This window comes from Melospiza georgiana, chromosome 5 (genome assembly GCF_028018845.1).
Source record: "Melospiza georgiana isolate bMelGeo1 chromosome 5, bMelGeo1.pri, whole genome shotgun sequence".
Lineage (NCBI taxonomy): Eukaryota > Metazoa > Chordata > Aves > Passeriformes > Passerellidae > Melospiza > Melospiza georgiana.
Genome location: NC_080434.1, coordinates 55,876,351 through 55,895,824, shown reverse-complemented (window position 1 = coordinate 55,895,824; position 19,474 = coordinate 55,876,351). Strand labels below are relative to the sequence as shown.

General features: G+C 40.6%; 1 protein-coding gene across 2 annotated transcripts in view; it reads right to left on the bottom strand.

The window, feature by feature from the left end:
- The window catches only part of AFAP1 (actin filament associated protein 1), a 113,054-nt gene that overhangs the window by 58,260 nt on the left and 35,320 nt on the right, over positions 1-19,474 (bottom strand). For both annotated transcript variants that reach the window (XM_058024614.1, XM_058024615.1), the window contains exon 2: positions 3,326-3,454. In XM_058024614.1, coding sequence (XP_057880597.1) covers positions 3,326-3,452 — 127 coding nt within the window. In that variant the 5' untranslated portion in view covers positions 3,453-3,454. The remainder of the gene's footprint in view (positions 1-3,325; positions 3,455-19,474) is intronic.

The following is a 19,474-nucleotide window of genomic DNA, read 5'->3' as shown; positions in this document are numbered from 1 at the left end:
ATCCAGCAACAGTTCTTACTCCAAAATAAACTCTTTGTGTCTTTGTTTGTTAGAAAAAAGTCTTGAGTTTTAGAATGCAATGCCAAGTGTTTTCTTCAGACCTACACTCCACTGGGCATGCCAAGGCTCAGGAAGAAAAATAAGGTTTATAGTTTTGCCAGCTATTCAGAGTAACCACTAGTTTGGATGCAGGGCAAGTTGAGGCCAAGCAGCTACGACCTGAAGAACACATCTGCCTGGCCCAGTTCTCTCTGCTTGATAGATATTAGATGAAGAAAACAGTGCTCATTTAGGGTAGATGGAACAAAACAAGGCAAAAGATTTCTAAAGAATCCCCCAAGTAAGAACTCACTCAGTTTAAAGTGTTTTACTTCCAGCCCATCACTATAATTTCCACACCTTTACAAAGAAAAACATAATTGTTCATTTCCAGACATTCTAACAAAGCCAGCCAGTTCCCAGTTTCCCAGATCCATCATCATCATTCCCCATTGATCTTACATGGTTTCCTACAGCAATCAGAAAATGCTGTTGGATTCACCCTGTTGATTTTTGCAAATGCAACTAAAGAGCTTGAACTCAGCATAGTCCTCAAGCCTCTTAAACTGTGCCAGCAACCCAAGAGCTCTCGTGGAGCTGTGTGGGTGGAGTAAAACAACAATCTGAAAAACAGACTCCAAATGATAGCTCATCTTAGTTACAGAGTACTGTGGGTTTATGCATCTTTTATTGCTTTTAATTTTAATGAAGAGATGAATAGTTTCAAAGGGATGGGAGTACTGAATGTTATGACTGATAAAAAAAGGAGCGGGGTCGGCTCCAGTAAAGTACATGACTCCCTGGGTAGCTCCACACACACTCCAGGCCAGGATGTGATGGCAGAGCTCCCAAGGAGGCAGTTCCTCTCCTTCCCTGCCTTGTTCCTGTCCCTGCCCCAACCTCTCCTTTGAGCCAGCATAAGCATGTGTGTGGCCTTAGGATGAACCAGACCAGGGAAGTGACACTGGTTAGGACTAAACCAGCAAAACAAAGCAAATAATGTTTGTGCTAGCAGAAAGGAAGAGGCAATACATGAGTAGCCTGGGGAGAGAAACTGGATGCTTTTTTAGAGGCCATGCTGGCTTAAATTCCACTCAACTACATAAACTAAAGTTTATAGATATATAAAGCATAGTCCTATGATCTCTTATTTAACTGAACTATGAGGTTTCCTTAACTCTGGTTTGAACTAGAGCATATCTTTTAGCAAAATATTCCATTTTGATAAGATGCCAGCAATGGCATGCAGTTCTCTTGCTAAGTTCTTCCATTAGTTCATAGCTCCAATGCTCAAAAGGTGCTTTATTTCCACTTTGAAACAAGCACTCAGCCATTGCACTTACTCTTGTGTAAGTCTAGGAGCTTGTGCTCAGTCACTACTTTTCTAAATAAAGATTAATTATGACACCTCATTTTGGTTAATTTGAAGGTGTATTTCTGGATCCTTTAATCACTTTTACAACTTTTCTTTGAAATGTCTACATCTGATCTCCTTGAAGGAAGGCACTAGAGGTGAGTAAAATGTTCCAGTAACAACTGCACTGAGCAAAGCCCTACCACTTAAAACACGGATCTCGTAGGGATCTTGGTGATGGATGGATCCTGTAATTGGATGAAATGGATCTTGTTACAGAGCCTAATAGGCTTTAAAACCTAAATGGTAGGTGCTGATTAGTGGAAAGCTATGGTTCTGGGGTCTTCTTATCTGTCACCACATGTAGAGACATAGACTGGACACACCCAGGAAGGTGCCCTGGCACACAGAAATTGATATTCACACAGTTAAGACCTCTCACTCTCAAAGTGATTTTCATCTGTCTAGAGGGAGCAGATCTTTGCCCAAGCAAACTCCCACATCATGCCTAGGAACTGATGGAGGACACAAGTCTGCTCAGGCCAAACCATGACTCCACAATTTAACAGCATAAATAATTGAGCTCTAGAGTCCAGAAACATACTCAGCACTGTGAAATGAAGGGTTTTTTTGTCCTGGAACACCATCCACAATTCCAAAAGAAAGAATGTGACAATCTTTCCCCATGTTTTCAAAATTGGCAAAAGAATGACACCTGACTTCTAGAACAAATCAAATGCTTTTCTTAACACATCTAGTTGTAAAGATTGCAAGAAGAACATGCAGTGTCAGCCCAGCATTGCTGAGGTTATTTTGAATGCCAGTAAAATATTTATGTTTCTAAACATAAATTGCAGGTTCACCTCTACAGATTTTTGGGGAGTTTGCTATATTTTGATGAAGACTTTTGGAGCATGAAGACTCTTTCCACAATATGAGAAATTGGTATCTACCTCGTTCTCTCAGTGTAAGGTAGAAATAGTGGTGGGTCTTTAAGAATGTTGAAATGGAAAAGAGGACAATTATTACTTTAAAGATCTCCATGGACTTGAATCTCACAGAAAAAAACCAATTTCTTTAATAAGGGGGCAACACTGCATCAAACATGACCACATTTTTCTAGCACCAAAGAAGAAACAAATCAAGAGAAGTACAGCTGCTCACAATGTGGCATTTTTCTTCAAAAAACTCTGGTATTTTTCAAAAATCTAAACTGGGGTTTTACACTGGCAGTACTTCTGTCAGATGCAGTGGAGACAGAGGTCTTAGGACCCAGATGTCACTGCATACAGGAAAGTGTGGTAAAAAATGTAAGGGTATTGTTAGAAAAAATAGTGAGGAATGTTCCTCACCAAAGCTCTGTGGAAAGGTTCCTGTACACAGTGAATCATTTATGCTGCACTCAGTTCCATAATCTTGATGGAGACAAGAAGTTGTGCAACAAAAATGGTTTTAGATAGGAAAAAAACAAGAAAGTGAGTCTAATTGCAAAATGCAATCCAAACATTCTGACAACCATTTCCTATCTCTGGCTTGGCACTCCTGTATCAGTTAAGCACCAGACTCCACCTCAGTATCAGGGCTTTTGATGGATTTGGGTCATTTGACACAGATGAAACAGTGCTGCGGCCAGCACTCACTCCCTGGCATCAAAACTCACAAACACCATCACTGGCACAAATTAAATGAAGCAGCCACTCTGCCAGCAGAAGTGAAAACTTTCTACCTAGGCAATAATTCCTAAGTGTGCCTGTAGCTGTATTTCACTGCTGGACACAAAGCAAAGCATTCAGGCAAGTTACACTTTGGCTTCACCCTGTCTTTCTGTCTTGCTTCAATTTAGGGCTTGTCTTCAGCTCTTAAAAGTTATTTCACTGAGCACAGACTTATTCTGTGCATTCTGCAAGCAAGAAAACACACCCCAGCACTGACCTTTTGATGACTGTATCCTCAGGAGAATGTTAGTTATTACTGCCTTCTTCTCCCTGACAGTGGAAGTTAGATATTCATGGTCCAGAAGTTCAAGAAACAGGCGCAGCTCAACTATTAACTCTTCCATGGCTGAAAGACAAAAGAAAATAATTACTTTTCCTGAAAAGTCCCATTGGAAAAAAAAAAGTTAATTCTCATTAATCTACATTCATAGTTTTTTCTAGTATTTCTTAAAAATGTATGGTCGTCCCTGATGAAAAGAAACTTTAACATTATTATACATTAAAGAACCAACAGAATAATCCATTAGTGAGTGCTGCTGGCATTTATAACATTTATTTCCAAACTGAAAGACATATCTTTTCACACGCCACACGATGAAGCCAGCACCAGACAAATTATGTGCAGGAATGGTGGCCCCTGGCTTTTCTATCTGTGTCACTCTGGTTCCCCTCCCATTAACAAACTGCAAAACAGCAGAAAAAATTTAAGGCTTGCTAAAGCTTCCAGACACCACTGGTATTTTAATGAATCTTTCCTTCATCTTTTTTCTTCTGTTTGCTGCGGTAGGAGCAGGTACTCATTTCTTTGCAGTGATTTTTCTTTTTTATGATCTCCAAAGACAAGCTCCCAATCTCTCACATGTTTTTTTATCACTCCCCAGATTCCATGTTGTGCATTTCACATTTCACCCTATTCTATTATTTCAGATCTCAAAGCTTTCCAACTCCAGAAAAAATTACATTTCTTCTCTCTATTCCCAGTGCTTCTCAATTTTTTTATCAATGAATTTCATAAGCACAGTTCTCCTTTTTTCCTTTCAAGTTATCCCTAAAGTCTTGCATCATCCTAAGAACTTCAGTAGCTCAGACCATACACACAAACACTTTTGTTAGCCTGATCATATGATCTCTTCAGCAGGTTTCTGAGGAAACCCACGATATTGAAGCACACTTTCATGCTTCAGTTCTCTCATAATTCTGAGATTCTCTGGTCCCTTTGCTTAAGGGGATGTACTATTTATAGTTTTGTATCCTCATTCCAAAATGCCTCCACTTAAATTTTTCTCTACTTAATCGCATTTGTTTTTACAGTCTTTTCCAGGCCTAACTGGGCAACTGCTGCTAAGCCCTTTCAGACCTCTAAAAGGTACATTCTTTGCTGCTTACTCCCTTACCAGCTCTTCCCTACTCCTAAAACCTTTCTGATACAATTGTTTACCCAAGTGAACGTGAAATCCTTTCCTCCAATTCTGAGAATGTGTCAGGATGTTTAAACAACCCTTGTTTGAGGTGCATTTGCTTTATCCCACAGATATCAGCTACTCCTGCAAGGGACTCCTGGCCTATTTTTGTCTTCAAGAAATGCAGATTTTCCCATGCATTTGGAGACTGTACCTATGCTCTGACTGCTCCGGCAAAGCCAACAAACTCAAAAAGCCAACAAACAGAAGATGTGCCAGTCAGCAATACCAGGGCATGAAAACATCTCAGCACAGAAATCCCTGAAGAAGTATGCTTGGGCAAGTATTTTCATAGAATCATTTAGGCTGTAAAAGACTTTTAAGATCATCAAGTCCAACCACAGCACTGTCAAGTGTCGCAGCCATCTTTTACGAAAAATCCTTTCCTTAGGATTTTTGCTCCTGAGAAGCTGAGAGGCCTCAGGAACAAAATGTAAACAATGGTTGTCTGCTGCTGTGGAATGCAACAGGTGGATCTGTGATTGGCCCATGTTGGATGTTTGTAATTAATGGTCAATCAGAGTCAGCTGGCTCGGACAGAGAGCCAAGCCACAAACCTTTGTTATCATTCCTTCCTATTCTATTCTTAGCTAGCCTTCTGATGAAACCTTTTCTTCTATTCTTTTAGCATAGATTTAACGTAATATATACCATAAAATAATAAATCAAGCCTTCTGAAACATGGAGTCAGATCCTCGTCTCTTCCCTCACCCAAGAACCCCTGTGAACACGGTCACAGCCAAGTGCACCACTAAACCCTGTCCCTAAGCACCACATCCACATGGTTACCAAGGACAGTGACTTCACCACTTTCCTGGGCAGCCTGTTCCAATGTTTGACCATCTTTTCACAGAAGACATTTTTCATAATATCCAACGTAAACATCCCCTGGTGCAAACTGAGCGCATTTCCTCTTGACCTGGGGTAAAAAACTGGCACCCACCTCCCTGCACCTCCTTTCAGGCACTTGCAGACAATGGCCAAACAGAATCCCATTTCCTCCAGTCTGAACAATCTCAGCTCCCTTAGATACTGCTCCTTAAGACTTGTGCTCCAGACCCTTAACCCTTAATTTTCTCAAAGACTCTATTCATTTGTACATATAATTCCACCCTGCCCAAGTTTTTCTTGGTGATGATATTCTTTTATTCAACTGAGCAGTAGTACTGCCATTGCATAAACTGCCAACATTTTCAGGAACTGTTTCCCAAAGATTTTCACAATATATTGGCAGAAAGAGGGTTTTTAAAATGACAGGAAAACTGTCTGTGTTGCTTCACAATGTAGCTCATGAAAAACATCCCATGGCTACAATGGTAATTTTTTTGCCATCATATTTGTAGCTGTCTAAGCTCTCTAGAAATCTGTCAGAAATCCAAAGTATTTCACAACAACCCTATTACTTCCAGAGTTGTTCAAATTATGAAACAACATGTATACAGCATACAGCTTTCTGAAGCACAAAGGCATAGGTTCAGATTTGCAAAGTGGTAAGTGATAACAAGACTCTAGGAGAAATAAAAAGTCCATATGACCAAAGGAAAAAAGTAACACCCAAATAATCAGCTCTTATCTTCTTCTCAAATTATAAACTTGAGACAAGATGTATACTCCCTTCTGTGTATAGTGGTCTCCAGCTTTTAAGTATGCTCTGAATATAAAATGCATTAATATTGTTCATTTTAGTTACAGAATATATGAATATTTTAATAGTTACTTGATATGATACATGCTTTCAAAAGCTATCATTATCATACAATCTGGACAATCATTGTGAAACCTCATCAGTATGCAGTACAAGAAATGTGTATTTTTCATGTAGTTCTACAGACATATTTATTGTTAGTAATTGCAATTAGTAATTGCATATATTACTGCACTGATATTTCTCTGCAATGCCATGTTTCCTGATTTCTTTATGGCAGGGGACTGTAAATAGGCTGGAAGGGAGCTCTGCCTTCACCTCTTCACCAAAGAATACTGTATGCCACAGTCACCTCATTTCTTTGCTGAGAACCTTCACTTCTAGGAAGGGAAAAAAGGATGAAAGCATCAGATACCTTTGATATGCAAAGCATACACAACTGTGTTAAGTTATTAAAAATTATCAGAGCCTTCGTCTCAGGATCTTATAATCTAATATAAACAGATGGATTGCACAATGAGAAATGAAAACAGTGAGTTACCAGGGAAGGAGGCAGGGAAACAAGAGGACAAGAGATAGGAAACCACAACTGGAGAGACTTCTGGGAGCTGCACCAGCCCTCATCTCTCCTGACTGTACCAAATATGTGGCTTTTCTCTATGGCTTTGGAGGAAATCTGCATTGCAGTCCCTGGTGACCCCTTCCCATCGACCTACAGTGACAGGCCCACCAAAGGTACTGGTGTGGGAAACAGTAAAGGCAAGAAGATTTTCAGCAATTTAACTGCCCAGCAGAGGATTTTAAAAACAAAGCTTTGGTAAGGATGGATAAAAGGATGGGAAGATGAACCTGATACCAGTGAGGCAATACCTGAAAACACACCAAAGCACTGTCCTGGCAGCACAGTGACACTCACTGCATGTGCCCTGGGCCAGCTGTCCAGAGGCTCAGAGGTCCAGCAGTGGAACACAGAGCAAGGCCAGACTGATGCTCAGAGCCTCACCCAGAACACAGAGCAAGGCCAGACTGATGCTCAGCACCTCGCCCAGGACACAGAGCAAGGCCAGACTGATGCTCAGCACCTCGCCCAGGACACAGAGCAAGGCCAGACTGATGCTCAGCGCCTCACCCAGGACACAGAGCAAGGCCAGACTGATGCTCAGCGCCTCATCCACAACACAGAGCAAGGCCAGACTGATGCTCAGCACCTCAACCAGGACACAGAGCAAGGCCAGACTGATGCTCAGCACCTCACCCAGAACACAGAGCAAGGCCAGACTGATGCTCAGAGCCTCACCCAGAACACAGAGCAAGGCCAGACTGATGCTCAGCACCTCACTGAGAACGCAGAGCAAGGCCAGACTGATGCTCAGCACCTCGCCCAGGACACAGAGCAAGGCCAGACTGATGCTCAGAGCCTCACCCAGAACACAGAGCAAGGCCAGACTGATGCTCAGAGCCTCACCCAGAACACAGAGCAAGGCCAGACTGATGCTCAGCACCTCGCCCAGGACACAGAGCAAGGCCAGACTGATGCTCAGCACCTCGCCCAGGACACAGAGCAAGGCCAGACTGATGCTCAGCACCTCACCCAGGACACAGAGCAAGGCCAGACTGATGCTCAGCACCTCACCCAGAACACAGAGCAAGGCCAGACTGATGCTCAGAGCCTCACCCAGGACACAGAGCAAGGCCAGACTGATGCTCAGAGCCTCACCCAGAACACAGAGAAAGGCCAAACTGCTGCTCCTCCCCGGCCAAGCTCACAGGTGTGTCACACTGACTTCAGGCAGGCAGCCAAAAATGCTAATTGACAATTCTAGTGTGACAACAGAATGAAATTGTTAGCAGCTGCTAAAAAATGCTAGATGTGAACACTTAGACATTGTTTCTACCAGGAGTAAATGAGAGATGTATTTTCTTTTGTGAGAGTTAATAGCATCATAAACATTGAAGTGTGAAGGGGGAAAGTTCTGAATTTCACCTCATATATGCATTGACGTCAAACATCTGAAAAGAAAGAAGGGAAACACTGTTCCCAGCTAGCAAGAACACTCTTTCACATATCCTAAAGCATACTATCCTCTGTTAGTACTTTTGCTGCTTAAGGAAAGAGCAGAAAATACTGCCATGGAGTGCATTAAAATAAAGTACTGAAAACTCTTTTTTCCAAGACGAACTTGTATGTTCAGAGGAAGAAACAAGTTTCCCTGTTGTCAGTCCTTGGCTGATTTTCTGGATTAAAAAATCTTATTTTCTCCTTCCTAGAAATGTGAAGATGCACTCACAAAAAAAAAAAAAAAAAAAAAAAAAAAAAAAAAGGAACTGAGTAACAGAAAAATCTACATATTTTCAGTAAGCAATCATTATTTCTTAAATGGAGACTGAAAAAGTGTGGGTGATGCAAGCACCAAAGAAAAACATACTCCTCCAGTGAGAGACTACCCTTGGAAATCTGACATCACCACAAAGAAAGAATAATAATCAGAAGAAGGCTCTCAAAAAGGGGCCAATTTATTTGACAGTACTGGCTGTATTCTCATTGCCAAAGGAATTACTGGTAAGTGGCAGGTGGTGAAAGGCAGGGTGGAGCCCAGGGATGGTAATCACAACAGTAAGCTGATTTTAGCTGGACCGAGGAACAAAATCACATTCCATATTAAATGATGAGAAGTCCATTCTATGCTCAATAGGAATTATAGGCCCCTAATGGGCTGCTGTAATTGCCATGCACAAATAAAAAAACAATGATAAATCCAGAAGGGTTTCCAAGACCAACTCTCAAAAGAGTTTTAAACTTTTTCAAATGGCAGCACATAAAAACTATATACACCAGCCAGCAACAGAACACACCAAGGCAAAAATAATCAGAAGAAGGCAATTACATCACACTGCAGGTTTTGTTCCAAACCAGAACTAAAACCAAATGGGAATAAAAATGCATAATGATGCAATTATTCCAAATCTATGTTTACAGATACTAGCTTATAACCATTCTTTAAAAGAATATAGTTTTCACTTCCAGTTGATTTGAAAAAAATTGCAGGGACAGTTCTGTATCACACACATGATTTCAAGGTTGCCTAAACCAGAAGAAATTACAAGAACGAGCTCATTAGAAAAATGGTCAGATTGTTTTTGGTCAGTCCTAGCAATTACAATATTTCTTAACCTTGTCACAGCAAAAATGACCTGAAAGAGTTTTTCAGCTGACTAATATACACTAGTGAACTTTTAAAGAAAAAGAAATGCAAGTCCAGGAAGGAGGAGAGGAAGTATGTTTATTTATTATTGTCTGGTCCATACAGCACAAACCTCCCACACAGAGTAACTTCACCTCCAGGCTTGCGTGTCTGTTATAAATGCATTTATGAAAATACAAAAGTATACAAATCTATCACAGCAACATGAATTTTAATTGAGCTTCAGTTTTTTAGAAGATCCTATTGATCAGTTCCTTGAACATTGCTGAATCAAATTTCTCTGTGCTTATGTTTTTTGTTCTCTGTTTGGTTTGTCAGTTGCAGAAGTTGAAGGCTAGAACAGAGACCCACTACAAGAAATCACCTAATCTGACTTTGTATACAATACAGGCCAGAGATTTTCACCTTACTACCTCTCTGTGGAGAGAGGTGTATTTATGGGAAGTGCATCTTCCAGGAAAGCAAAAAATCTATGTCAGAATCTTGAGCCCTAGTTTCATGGGGACAGGACACTTCCCCAAACAAATCTGACTGGATTAATGGGTAATATTTGAGGCCAATCTTCAACCTATGTTTAAAATCTTCTTAAAACATAGTGACTCTCCCAGTCCTTCAAAAAAACCTCACTGGTATTTGGTACATAAGCAACATTGTAGAAGCCAGACATATGTTCTCATTTAAGATAAAAAGCAGAATGTGAACTTCATGCTTATATCCATTTCTCTTGAAATAGTGTCACTATCCTTAGTTTTGGATGCTGTAATTTGAATATTTTATTAAAAACCTCGTAACAGACTACTGCTGAGGAAACCAGCAGTTTTTTATAAAGCTATAAATATCAGGGATACTACAATGAATGCAGAGCCACAAGGAGACAAAAATCTTTACGAAGAAAATTACAAAATCACTTTGATGCACTTTCACTCAATCCTATAATGCCGTTACAAATATCCTGTATCCAGCAATTAATAAAAAAACTCTTTTCATTACTATTTTATCATTATCCAGGAAAAGATTTTCACACAGAAGCACACAAAATCTGAAAGCAGGCAGTAAGAATATTTAGCAGCAGGAAAAGTTTTGAATTTTTTCAATATGCCACCAGAAACTAGTTGACGTATTTGAAAATTGTATTGGAATTCCCTGCCCCAAGAAATAAAAAACTCTTGCTGTTTGAGGAACAACCAGTGAGGAGACAAGATTCTCACTTGATGAGTTTTCTCTTGGTTGTACTCACCTTTCTCTGCTGCCCATAATGTACATAATGAGAACCATAATGTACAAGGTGTGATGGATTCTACCTGATAAATATGGTAAATCCTGCATCAGAAAGTGCAGATGATCAGCCTGGGGATACATGGCATTAGAGCAAAGAATGGTAGTGTGTTAAAAAGGGGTGAACCCTAAACAGTAAATAAAGCCCTAAAGATGAAGAACCAGTATGATGCAAGTAAAACCTATAAAAGGATTTCCATCAGAGTGTTTTAACATAAAAATAATTACACCCCTCTAAAAACTGGCAGAAAACTATATTTTGTTTAAAATTTGGCACTCCCTGGTCTGTCACAAAGATTCTCTCCAGATTGCTTGGGGCAAGAGAGGCAAAACAAATCTACTAAAAACTCCTCCTGTCTTATGCATATTTATGATCAACCTCAGGGGATCACTTCACCCACAACCCACATGTATTCGTCTTTCTCCTTCTCTTTGCTTCAGCTCTCAAGGAACTGGCTTTTACAAAACCAGCTTTCCAAAAAAGCCATCAGAGCTCCAAATGCTACTGTTTCAATACCTGGGTGATAAAACAAAAGGTGGGAAGGCATTAAGGAATGTTTGGACAAGAAACGAGCTGCCAAAAACCTTGCTCCATCACTGAATCCTTCAGCCATGCCAAAAATCCTACAGCCATGCAATGAGTGACAGCAATGCTGGGGTGTAATCCATTAGCAGTGTGGGTGGATAAAGCATTTATTTTTTTAAGTGCAGACCAGTGTTTAAGCAATGCCATAAACTTTGTAGAGGAATCTCTATTTTTAAGCAAATTCACTGACTCATAGAAGAAAAAAGAACTAAAAATAAAACAGAGAAGGAAAAATGAAAAGAGGAGAAATAAAAAAGGGGAAAACAATAAGAAAATAAAAAAATAGGAAACAAAGGAAGAACCAAATAAGGAAGAAAAAAATAATTAGTGTTAAAGGTATTTCTTTTTATTTAACATAGGACTACATGGAACCCATAATATGCTAACCAAAAAGAGAAAAAAATGCTGATAACTAACTAAATAAACTTACAGTGGACTTTTATGAAGTTGTTAAAGACTTTATCTGAAAGTATGTTTTCCATATGAGATTTCTTTTGTTCCCAAATTAAATGTGAGACACTTTGTAAAGCACATGAACATGGATTTCACCCTCACTGGATGTGAGAAAGTCTCACCCTCCTGCCTCTGTGCTCTCTGTGGGCACTCAGGTTCAGTTTTCATTTTGGACTCCCATTATCCCTCTGCAGCAGGAAACTGGAATTTCTTGCATTTCACCACCTCCAAAAGTTATCAGCTGATATTGTCCCATCAGGACAAGACATTCCAGGTCCTGTCTGCTGGCTCCTGCGTTATCTCACCTCCTCCCTCCCTCCCTCCCACCACAGATAAGCAGCCACTACAGAATTAATGAACAGGCTCCAAATCCACAAGAGAAAAGCACTTCCCTCTCATGAAGAAGACAGAAAATCTGTGGTAGGAGGTGAAAGTCTGTGCCTGTCTCCAGATCCCAGGGGAAATGGGGCTCAGATAAGGCTGAGACCACAGTAACAAGTGACCTGTGGCAGTAAAAACAAAGAGAAGCACTGCAGCATCCCCTGTGAGTTCTTCACTCGTGTCCCCAGCTGAACACAGACCCCTTCTTAGGGTAGAACTTCTTTCAAAGTTATGAATAATTGCATATCCAGAAGAAACGTGAGACAGTAAATTAGGGAAGTTAATGGAAGGGAGAAACAGAATAGCAAAACAATGACAAAGAAATACAAATATGGCAATGGTAGGAATTGAACATTATGATTTGGAATTTCTGTATTGAGCAACACAATTTTACTATCCATATTTAAAGCAAACTTTAAAATTGTTCAAGTCCAGAGTTTGTTCAGGTCATCCATATGAGCAGTACAGCTGAAGACCAGTTTTCACTTTGAGAATCTGGTGCTCCAGACTTCCAGTGTGCAGCTAAATTAGAGCCAGAAATGAGATAATATTGCATTTCATAGGAATAGATCCATCAGCTCTCACATTTTGGATGCAAAGATGGAAAAGAACTCCTTTTTTCTGTCCTACAACACTTTTTGTATGACAGTTCTCATTGCTGGGTTCATTATGCAATGAGTAACTTCTGCCATACATTGATTATTGTCTGATGCTTTCCCCAAGGAGAGAAGTATGTTGTGCTTCTTCTGTCAGGCTTTTGAAAATTTCTATTAATAGATGCACACATTGATACAGATGACACACATGATCCATAAATGCATGAAATATATTCTCTATTGAAAACAGCAATATATGCCTTTCAACAGTGGATTCAGCTAGCAGTGATAAGGTAGAAAAGATGTAATTCTAAAATGGGGAAATTCAATTCCCTCTATCCTTCAGGTTAATTCTCTGAAATACACCAATGTCTCTCTGATTTTTCCTCCTTCTGGTTCTCCTTCATGGTTAATAGGAAGACAGGAAAATTAAATAAACTTTTAATTTTATGGTTTCTGAAAATAAATAAAAAATAAAAAATAAAATTAAAAAAAAAATTGAGCTCAGCCAGCCTGAGGCAAATTAGTCCTCTCAGTTGCTGCCCTCAGCACAGCTCTGCAGCATGCCAATGAGCCAGACCAAGGCTCACTATGGAACCCTGCCGTGGCCAGCACAGAGAGTGCTGGGAGCCTGGGTTCCATCCAGGTGCCTCTGAGCTTGGACAGAGGCTGCTGCAAGGGAGGGCAACAGCAAAGACCCTGAGCACAGGGAAGGGATCAGCAGGAGTGGGACCCACACCTGCTAATGGAGCTCCACAGAGCAACCGACCTTCAAGGGCCCTTCTCTGTCTCCATTGTTACTAACTGACCAAAGGTTATTCTCTAAAAGAAGATAAAGTCAGAAAGTGCATTTCAGAAAGCTATGGAAACCTAAGTCCCTGAAAATAAGTTGTATTTTCTTACAAGAGGAGAATCACAATTCAAATAAGTGCACTTTCATATATCTGTTAGAAAAGAAGAGGTGCTAAAGAATATACTAAGTTGGTCCAATAAGTCAACTGAAATGTTGCCACTTGAGGGATTGTACTGGAATTCAAAATGCTATTTTGTCAGAAAAATCCCATTTTCCAATCTTTAAAATAGACAGAAACCTCATTATTTAAATATGCTAGCATGGAATGCTGGAAGTGACAGTGGGAGTTCTAAATAATGGCAGCAGTACATGGGAGGCTCATTGCCCTGGCAGGACATGGGCAATAATACTGTATTTATGGGACTTGAAACTGAGCATGCTGAAGAGAGCAGCACAAACACTCTGGCACAATTTTTGTGACTAGATTTAGACCTCACAAATCTCATGTAAGAACTTGTCACCGTATCTCCAACATACCAGGTGAAATACACTAACTGGAAAGCTGAATTGTTTTCAATATCCATAGTACTGATAGATGGGGATTTTCATCTTTGGTACTGATCAGCCAGAAAACAAGACATATTCAGAAAACAAACTAACAAAAAATTATCCTTGTAACAAAAAAATAAAGGAAAAAACCCCTTCATTCAAAACTTTGGGTCTTTATCTGGTGTACTTCATGCAGTTTCACTAAAGCCCAAATAAGCCCCATTGCAACCTTGGACATGCAGCAAATACTTGTATTTTACAGAGATTTCATTTTAATTATGGACATGCTCTAAATTTATCATGAAACCAGAAAACATATGTTTAAGAAGCAGTAATAAACTCCTGTCAACACCTTTCTCTCAGGCTGCTCCAGCCACCTTTTATCTTCTATTCAATCAGCCCTGCACCTCTTTGGAATACAGACTGTGCTAGACAGACTTACCTAAAAGATCCCAGGGAAAATTTACCTCCGTGACTTGCACTCCCCTTGCATCATTTTCTGTTTTCTGGACATTATCTGGTTTGTTTTTTTTTTTTTTTTTTACCACTGGTCAGACTGCCCCAAATGTTTGGAACAGCCTCCCTTTTCCCTGCCAGGCAGCCTCCCTCTCTCCCATGAAATCCCTCTTTCTTTCAGCATTCCCTTCAGCAGTAATCCTCACATTCCCCTTGACCAACAGTTGCACCACGTCTCGTCATGCAGCTGGGTTTTTATCTACCTTTGGGTCAGACCCTGCAAATGTTTTCCCATGGTAAAAAAACCTCCCAGTCCTTCTGATCAGTTTCACTAACCAAAGCAGCAGGATGGGTTCAGAGAGAGGGGGAAAAAAAGTGTTATAGTTATTAACATCTAAAAGGCACTAAGTTCATTCCAATGCAGAAGGAGCAAGGCAGACAGACAGTGAGATGTCTGTTCCTCCTGCCAGCAGTGGGAGAATGCAGCTCTGAGGATGGGAGACCAGGACAGCTGGCAGAACACATCCCTGGCACCAGCATGGGCACTGCCTGGCCAGCTGTGCCAGCTCCATCCTCTCCCTCACACCTGGCCCTTTCCAACACAGAGGTGGTATTTGGAAAAAATAAAACTATTATTCTGTATTCTAAGAGTATTTCTAAGCTCTCATGATGTATGTCCAAAATGTTACCAGTGGCTCTCACTCACTCTGAGTCTGGCTGCGTTTCTTCAGGTCAAGGAGATAATTTATTGTTTGTAAAAATGCTGGGACCAAACAGCAGAAGTAACATCAGCCCCTCACTGTTAAAGCATTTAAAAACTTCCTATCAGGCCACAGGAGAGAAGAAGAAAAGCACTTTACCTACATCCTTAGCATATTCTCTCTGTGACTGCCCACTTATATCAGCTGATGGATACCATAAAGATATAAATGGACCACTGGGTTCAGAACAAAATCCTATATTCAAACTACACAGCAAGTACAAATTACCTCTGAGCACACTTCAGTAGTATCACTTGGTGAGGGAACTACACTTTATGACTCAGAGGTTCACTCCATGTCCATTTGTCCTCACCAAACTTCTGTCACAGCTCAGGGGATGCCCTGATCAACATGGGCTTCACCAAGAGCTGGGTGTGCCATCGATCCAATGCCTTGTTTGTCTGGATGAGATCCTGGATGGTTTGCTTAGCCACCTTTGCCAAAAGGTGTTCCCCAGCTTTTCCCATATTCCTGAGTCACAAAGAAGATGCACTGCCAAATGTCCTCCCACTGAGATCTCAAAGGCAAAACCCCAGCACCCTCCCTCAGGAAAAAAAGCAAAACAGCAACGATCAGAGTTTGTAGCAAGTTTGCACATTTTCCTGAGTTGATGCGCTTTGTTTTTCCCAGACTCATAACCTAACTAGGAAACCACAGCCTGATGCATCTGCTGGTCTCGGTTATTATCACAAATGTGCTGACTCTCTATAAAAGTTATCCCATTGCCTCAGAGCACAAAGAGCCAGGGTCAGGCTCTGAGCCCCTGAGGATCCCTCCTGGCTGGGCTGGCAGTGACCAGCTGGGCTGGCCAGGCAGGGGCTGAGCCCTGCCCTGCACAAACACAAAAGCTCTCCATGGCAAGCATTTGCATCCTTGCCTCATCTCACCATCTGCTGCTGCTGCTGCTCACTTGAAAATTAATACAGTGGCTGCTTGAACCAGAAGCTGATGTTACATCTGTCCTCCTTAGATCATTATTAGACCACACATGCAACCCTCTTTGCAACTCAAACGGGCTGACAGTGGCCTCTAATCTGACAGCATCTGTCCTCCATCAAGAGAGACCAAATTGTAGATCCTGAAATAAATTGGATTGACTCTTCCTCCTAGTTTGTGCTCTTTTACTCTCCCCTTCTCCTTCCCCCATACATTTTTATCAGAGTTACAAAGTAAACTAATAAAGTACATCTCTTCCAAAGAACATAAGAAGGTCTTTCCCAAGCAAAAGTACAGAAAATTCAGGACTGGTCTTGCAAGTATAAATTACATTTACCCATCCAATTTCTAGGGGCTGTTCATGGCTGTTAAGAAAACAAGCGAAATTGCATTTTATCATCTTGATCATTTATTCCTAATAGTTTCCTATTTGCATCTGATTTGCACTGCATGAAGAAAAGCAAAATGTGAGAAGAATCAAGCATATTATTGAGGTTACAATTCTCATACAAATCTTAGTTCTGTGGCCTTTAATCCAGAGAAAGTCTCAAAGAGACATTTCCTATACATAAATTGCAACACACTGATTTTATTGAAGAACTAATTTCACAGGCTTCAAGGGCAATAATCTGAGATAGCAATCTGCTCTCTTCTTTTCCATGGAAGACACACTAGAAACTTCCGGGAACATCATCAAACTGAATATTTTTAAAAGCCTCCTAGCAAAATGCATTTACCCTACATGTATTTTTCATCATTCAATTTAGAAATTATTTACAATAAGAAAGCAAGCAGTCAGATCCACTTTAGCAGGTTTTAGGGAAATTCTAGAAAAATTTATGTATCTACATAAAACCAAAGCCCAAACCATTTCCCTTCTGTTTAAAGCACTTTGAAAATGAAGTGAAGGAACTGCTAAGCTGAATGTTTGCAACCATTTTTGTTCTTAAGCTACAGTTTGACAATCACGGCTATAGCTAATTTAGTTCTAAAACTAAAAAGAAAAAACCCCAAAACCCAAACCCAAAAAACATTAGAAAGGACAAAATGTTTCATCATGTCCTAGTCCCTTCTAGATCTGTCCCCATATTTGTAGGGGCTCAGGACAGATAAATACATTAGAAATAAAATAATGCCAGGCGACCTTGTTGACCTCCTCAAAGACAGAAAATTGACATACAACTGGCAAAAGGCTGAAAAGACCAGGAGAAAAATATAAACTATTTAAATAAGCCCTTATTTTGGAGCATTTGAGAATGACCAAAAGGTGCTTCAAAAAAGCCAGGTGGTCCTGATGAAATGGAAGGAACATGAGAAGAAAAACAAGAGGAAGATGGGTCATTCACAATCCATGAACCCTTACAGCATTCTTTGAAGAAAAACAGAAAGATTTATCTCAGTTAAATAGCTTGTTTATAGGAAAAAATACAAATGTGTGCTTGGGGTAAGTTTTTTGTCTTCTTTGCTTATTTAATCTGTTTTCTCATCATTACTTTTTTTTCTTACCACTATTTTCCTTAGGAGAAATATGAAGAAAGGCAGAATCTGCTTACACTTCCTTTTCATTCCAGATGGCAAAGTGATGAAAACTGACTAACAGCTAAATCAAGAAATCATTATGATGAAGGCATGGATTCTAAAAAAAACCCTTTGCAATTTTTCAAGTCAGAGAAACAGGAGAGCAAATATCTCCTAACTTTTAGAAAGCAATGCTCATTCTCAAGGCACTGGAGACTACTCCATTTTCCTCCCATCCTTTTGGATTGCAAAGCAGCACTCTGTGGTTTACAGATGGGAAACTGAGGCAGGCTGAGTACCACAAAGACTGTCACAGACCATAACTCGGCACTGCCACCAAAAGAAGCAGCTTTTCCCAAACCCAGGCTGTCATTTCTGCCTCTGCTCTGGGCTGGCATGTGTGCTTGTGCAGCCACAGGATGGACTGAAGCAGGGCTCTGATAAAGCTTTTAAGAGCAATACCCAGTCATGGTGGAGTAACTTTATGGTGAAACACAACCACAGACATACTTGTACCTAAACTAATGCTTCATGAGGCTCATAGGGCTGTAGACACAAACTCAGGCTGTTTTGAAATTCCTTTTATGCTAGGATCAGACAATACTGGGGCAATGAAAGAATCATGCTGTCCTCTGTGTCCTGTTTCCACACAAGGAGTGACAGGACACATTGAGGGCTGGTGTCCCAACCACACCGCATGCCAGGGCAGTCCTGCGCACACCCTGGTACTTCCCTCATGGGGAGACCAGTGAAAAATGGGAAAAATTTTGTGTTCTGACATTCTCTAAATCCACAAATTTGGTGTTAATCTATCTGCTGTGCTGCAACACAAAATTAGCCCTACAGACCAAATATATACATGTTGAATGTGTACATACACTGAATGTTTGAGATGGAATCTCAGATCCAAAAAGCCTTTTCCAATGATTCCCATTAATGGTAAAGTTCTCCCAGTGCCAATGGGTGCTGAGATAATCTAACTCTTAGCACATCTGAAAATCCAAATCAAGCTGTGGCCCTCTCCAGATAATGTGACTAATTTTATCCTTTTTTGACAGTGTTGTTTATTTTTGTCTTTGGCTTTGTAATGAAAATGTGGATCTAAATAATGTGACCTAAATGCAGTGGAAAGTTCTTATTGAAGAAGAGAAATGTCTTGTTAATCCTAAAAAAGCCCAAACTCCTATAAAGCAAATCATTAAATATTTGCATTAGAAAATTATTAAGTAAGTTGTTAAAACCATACTATAGAATTTACTACAGAATAGTAAATTCTATAAACTTTTATAATGTTAAATTTTATTAAGAAGTTTCAACACAACTGTGCCAGTTTCCTTGACTTTGCAGGACTGTGAACAGAGGCAGATCCCACTGGCAGGAGCTGCCTCTGCACAAGCCACAGCATGGCCTGACCAGATGTGCAGATGTTAATAAATAACAATGATGATGATGATGATGATGATGGCAGAACCATGTAAGCATTCATGACTTTCTGGTTTCCAGCCTCTCCTCCCTCTCCAATGCCAAAGTTGCTCAGAAGGCTGGCGAGGAGTCAGGGGCTGAGATCCATCCTGGCAGTGCTCGCAGCCCCGGGGCCCCTCACCTCATTATCCTGACATGGAGCTGAAGGATGCTGAGCCGCTGCCAAGGAGGAGGTGCAGCCTCAGAGGGACACCCAGACTCCCCAGCCCAAGGAGTCTGGCCTGGAAGGACAATCACAGGTCACCCTGGGCCCCAGACTCACATTCCTGGCT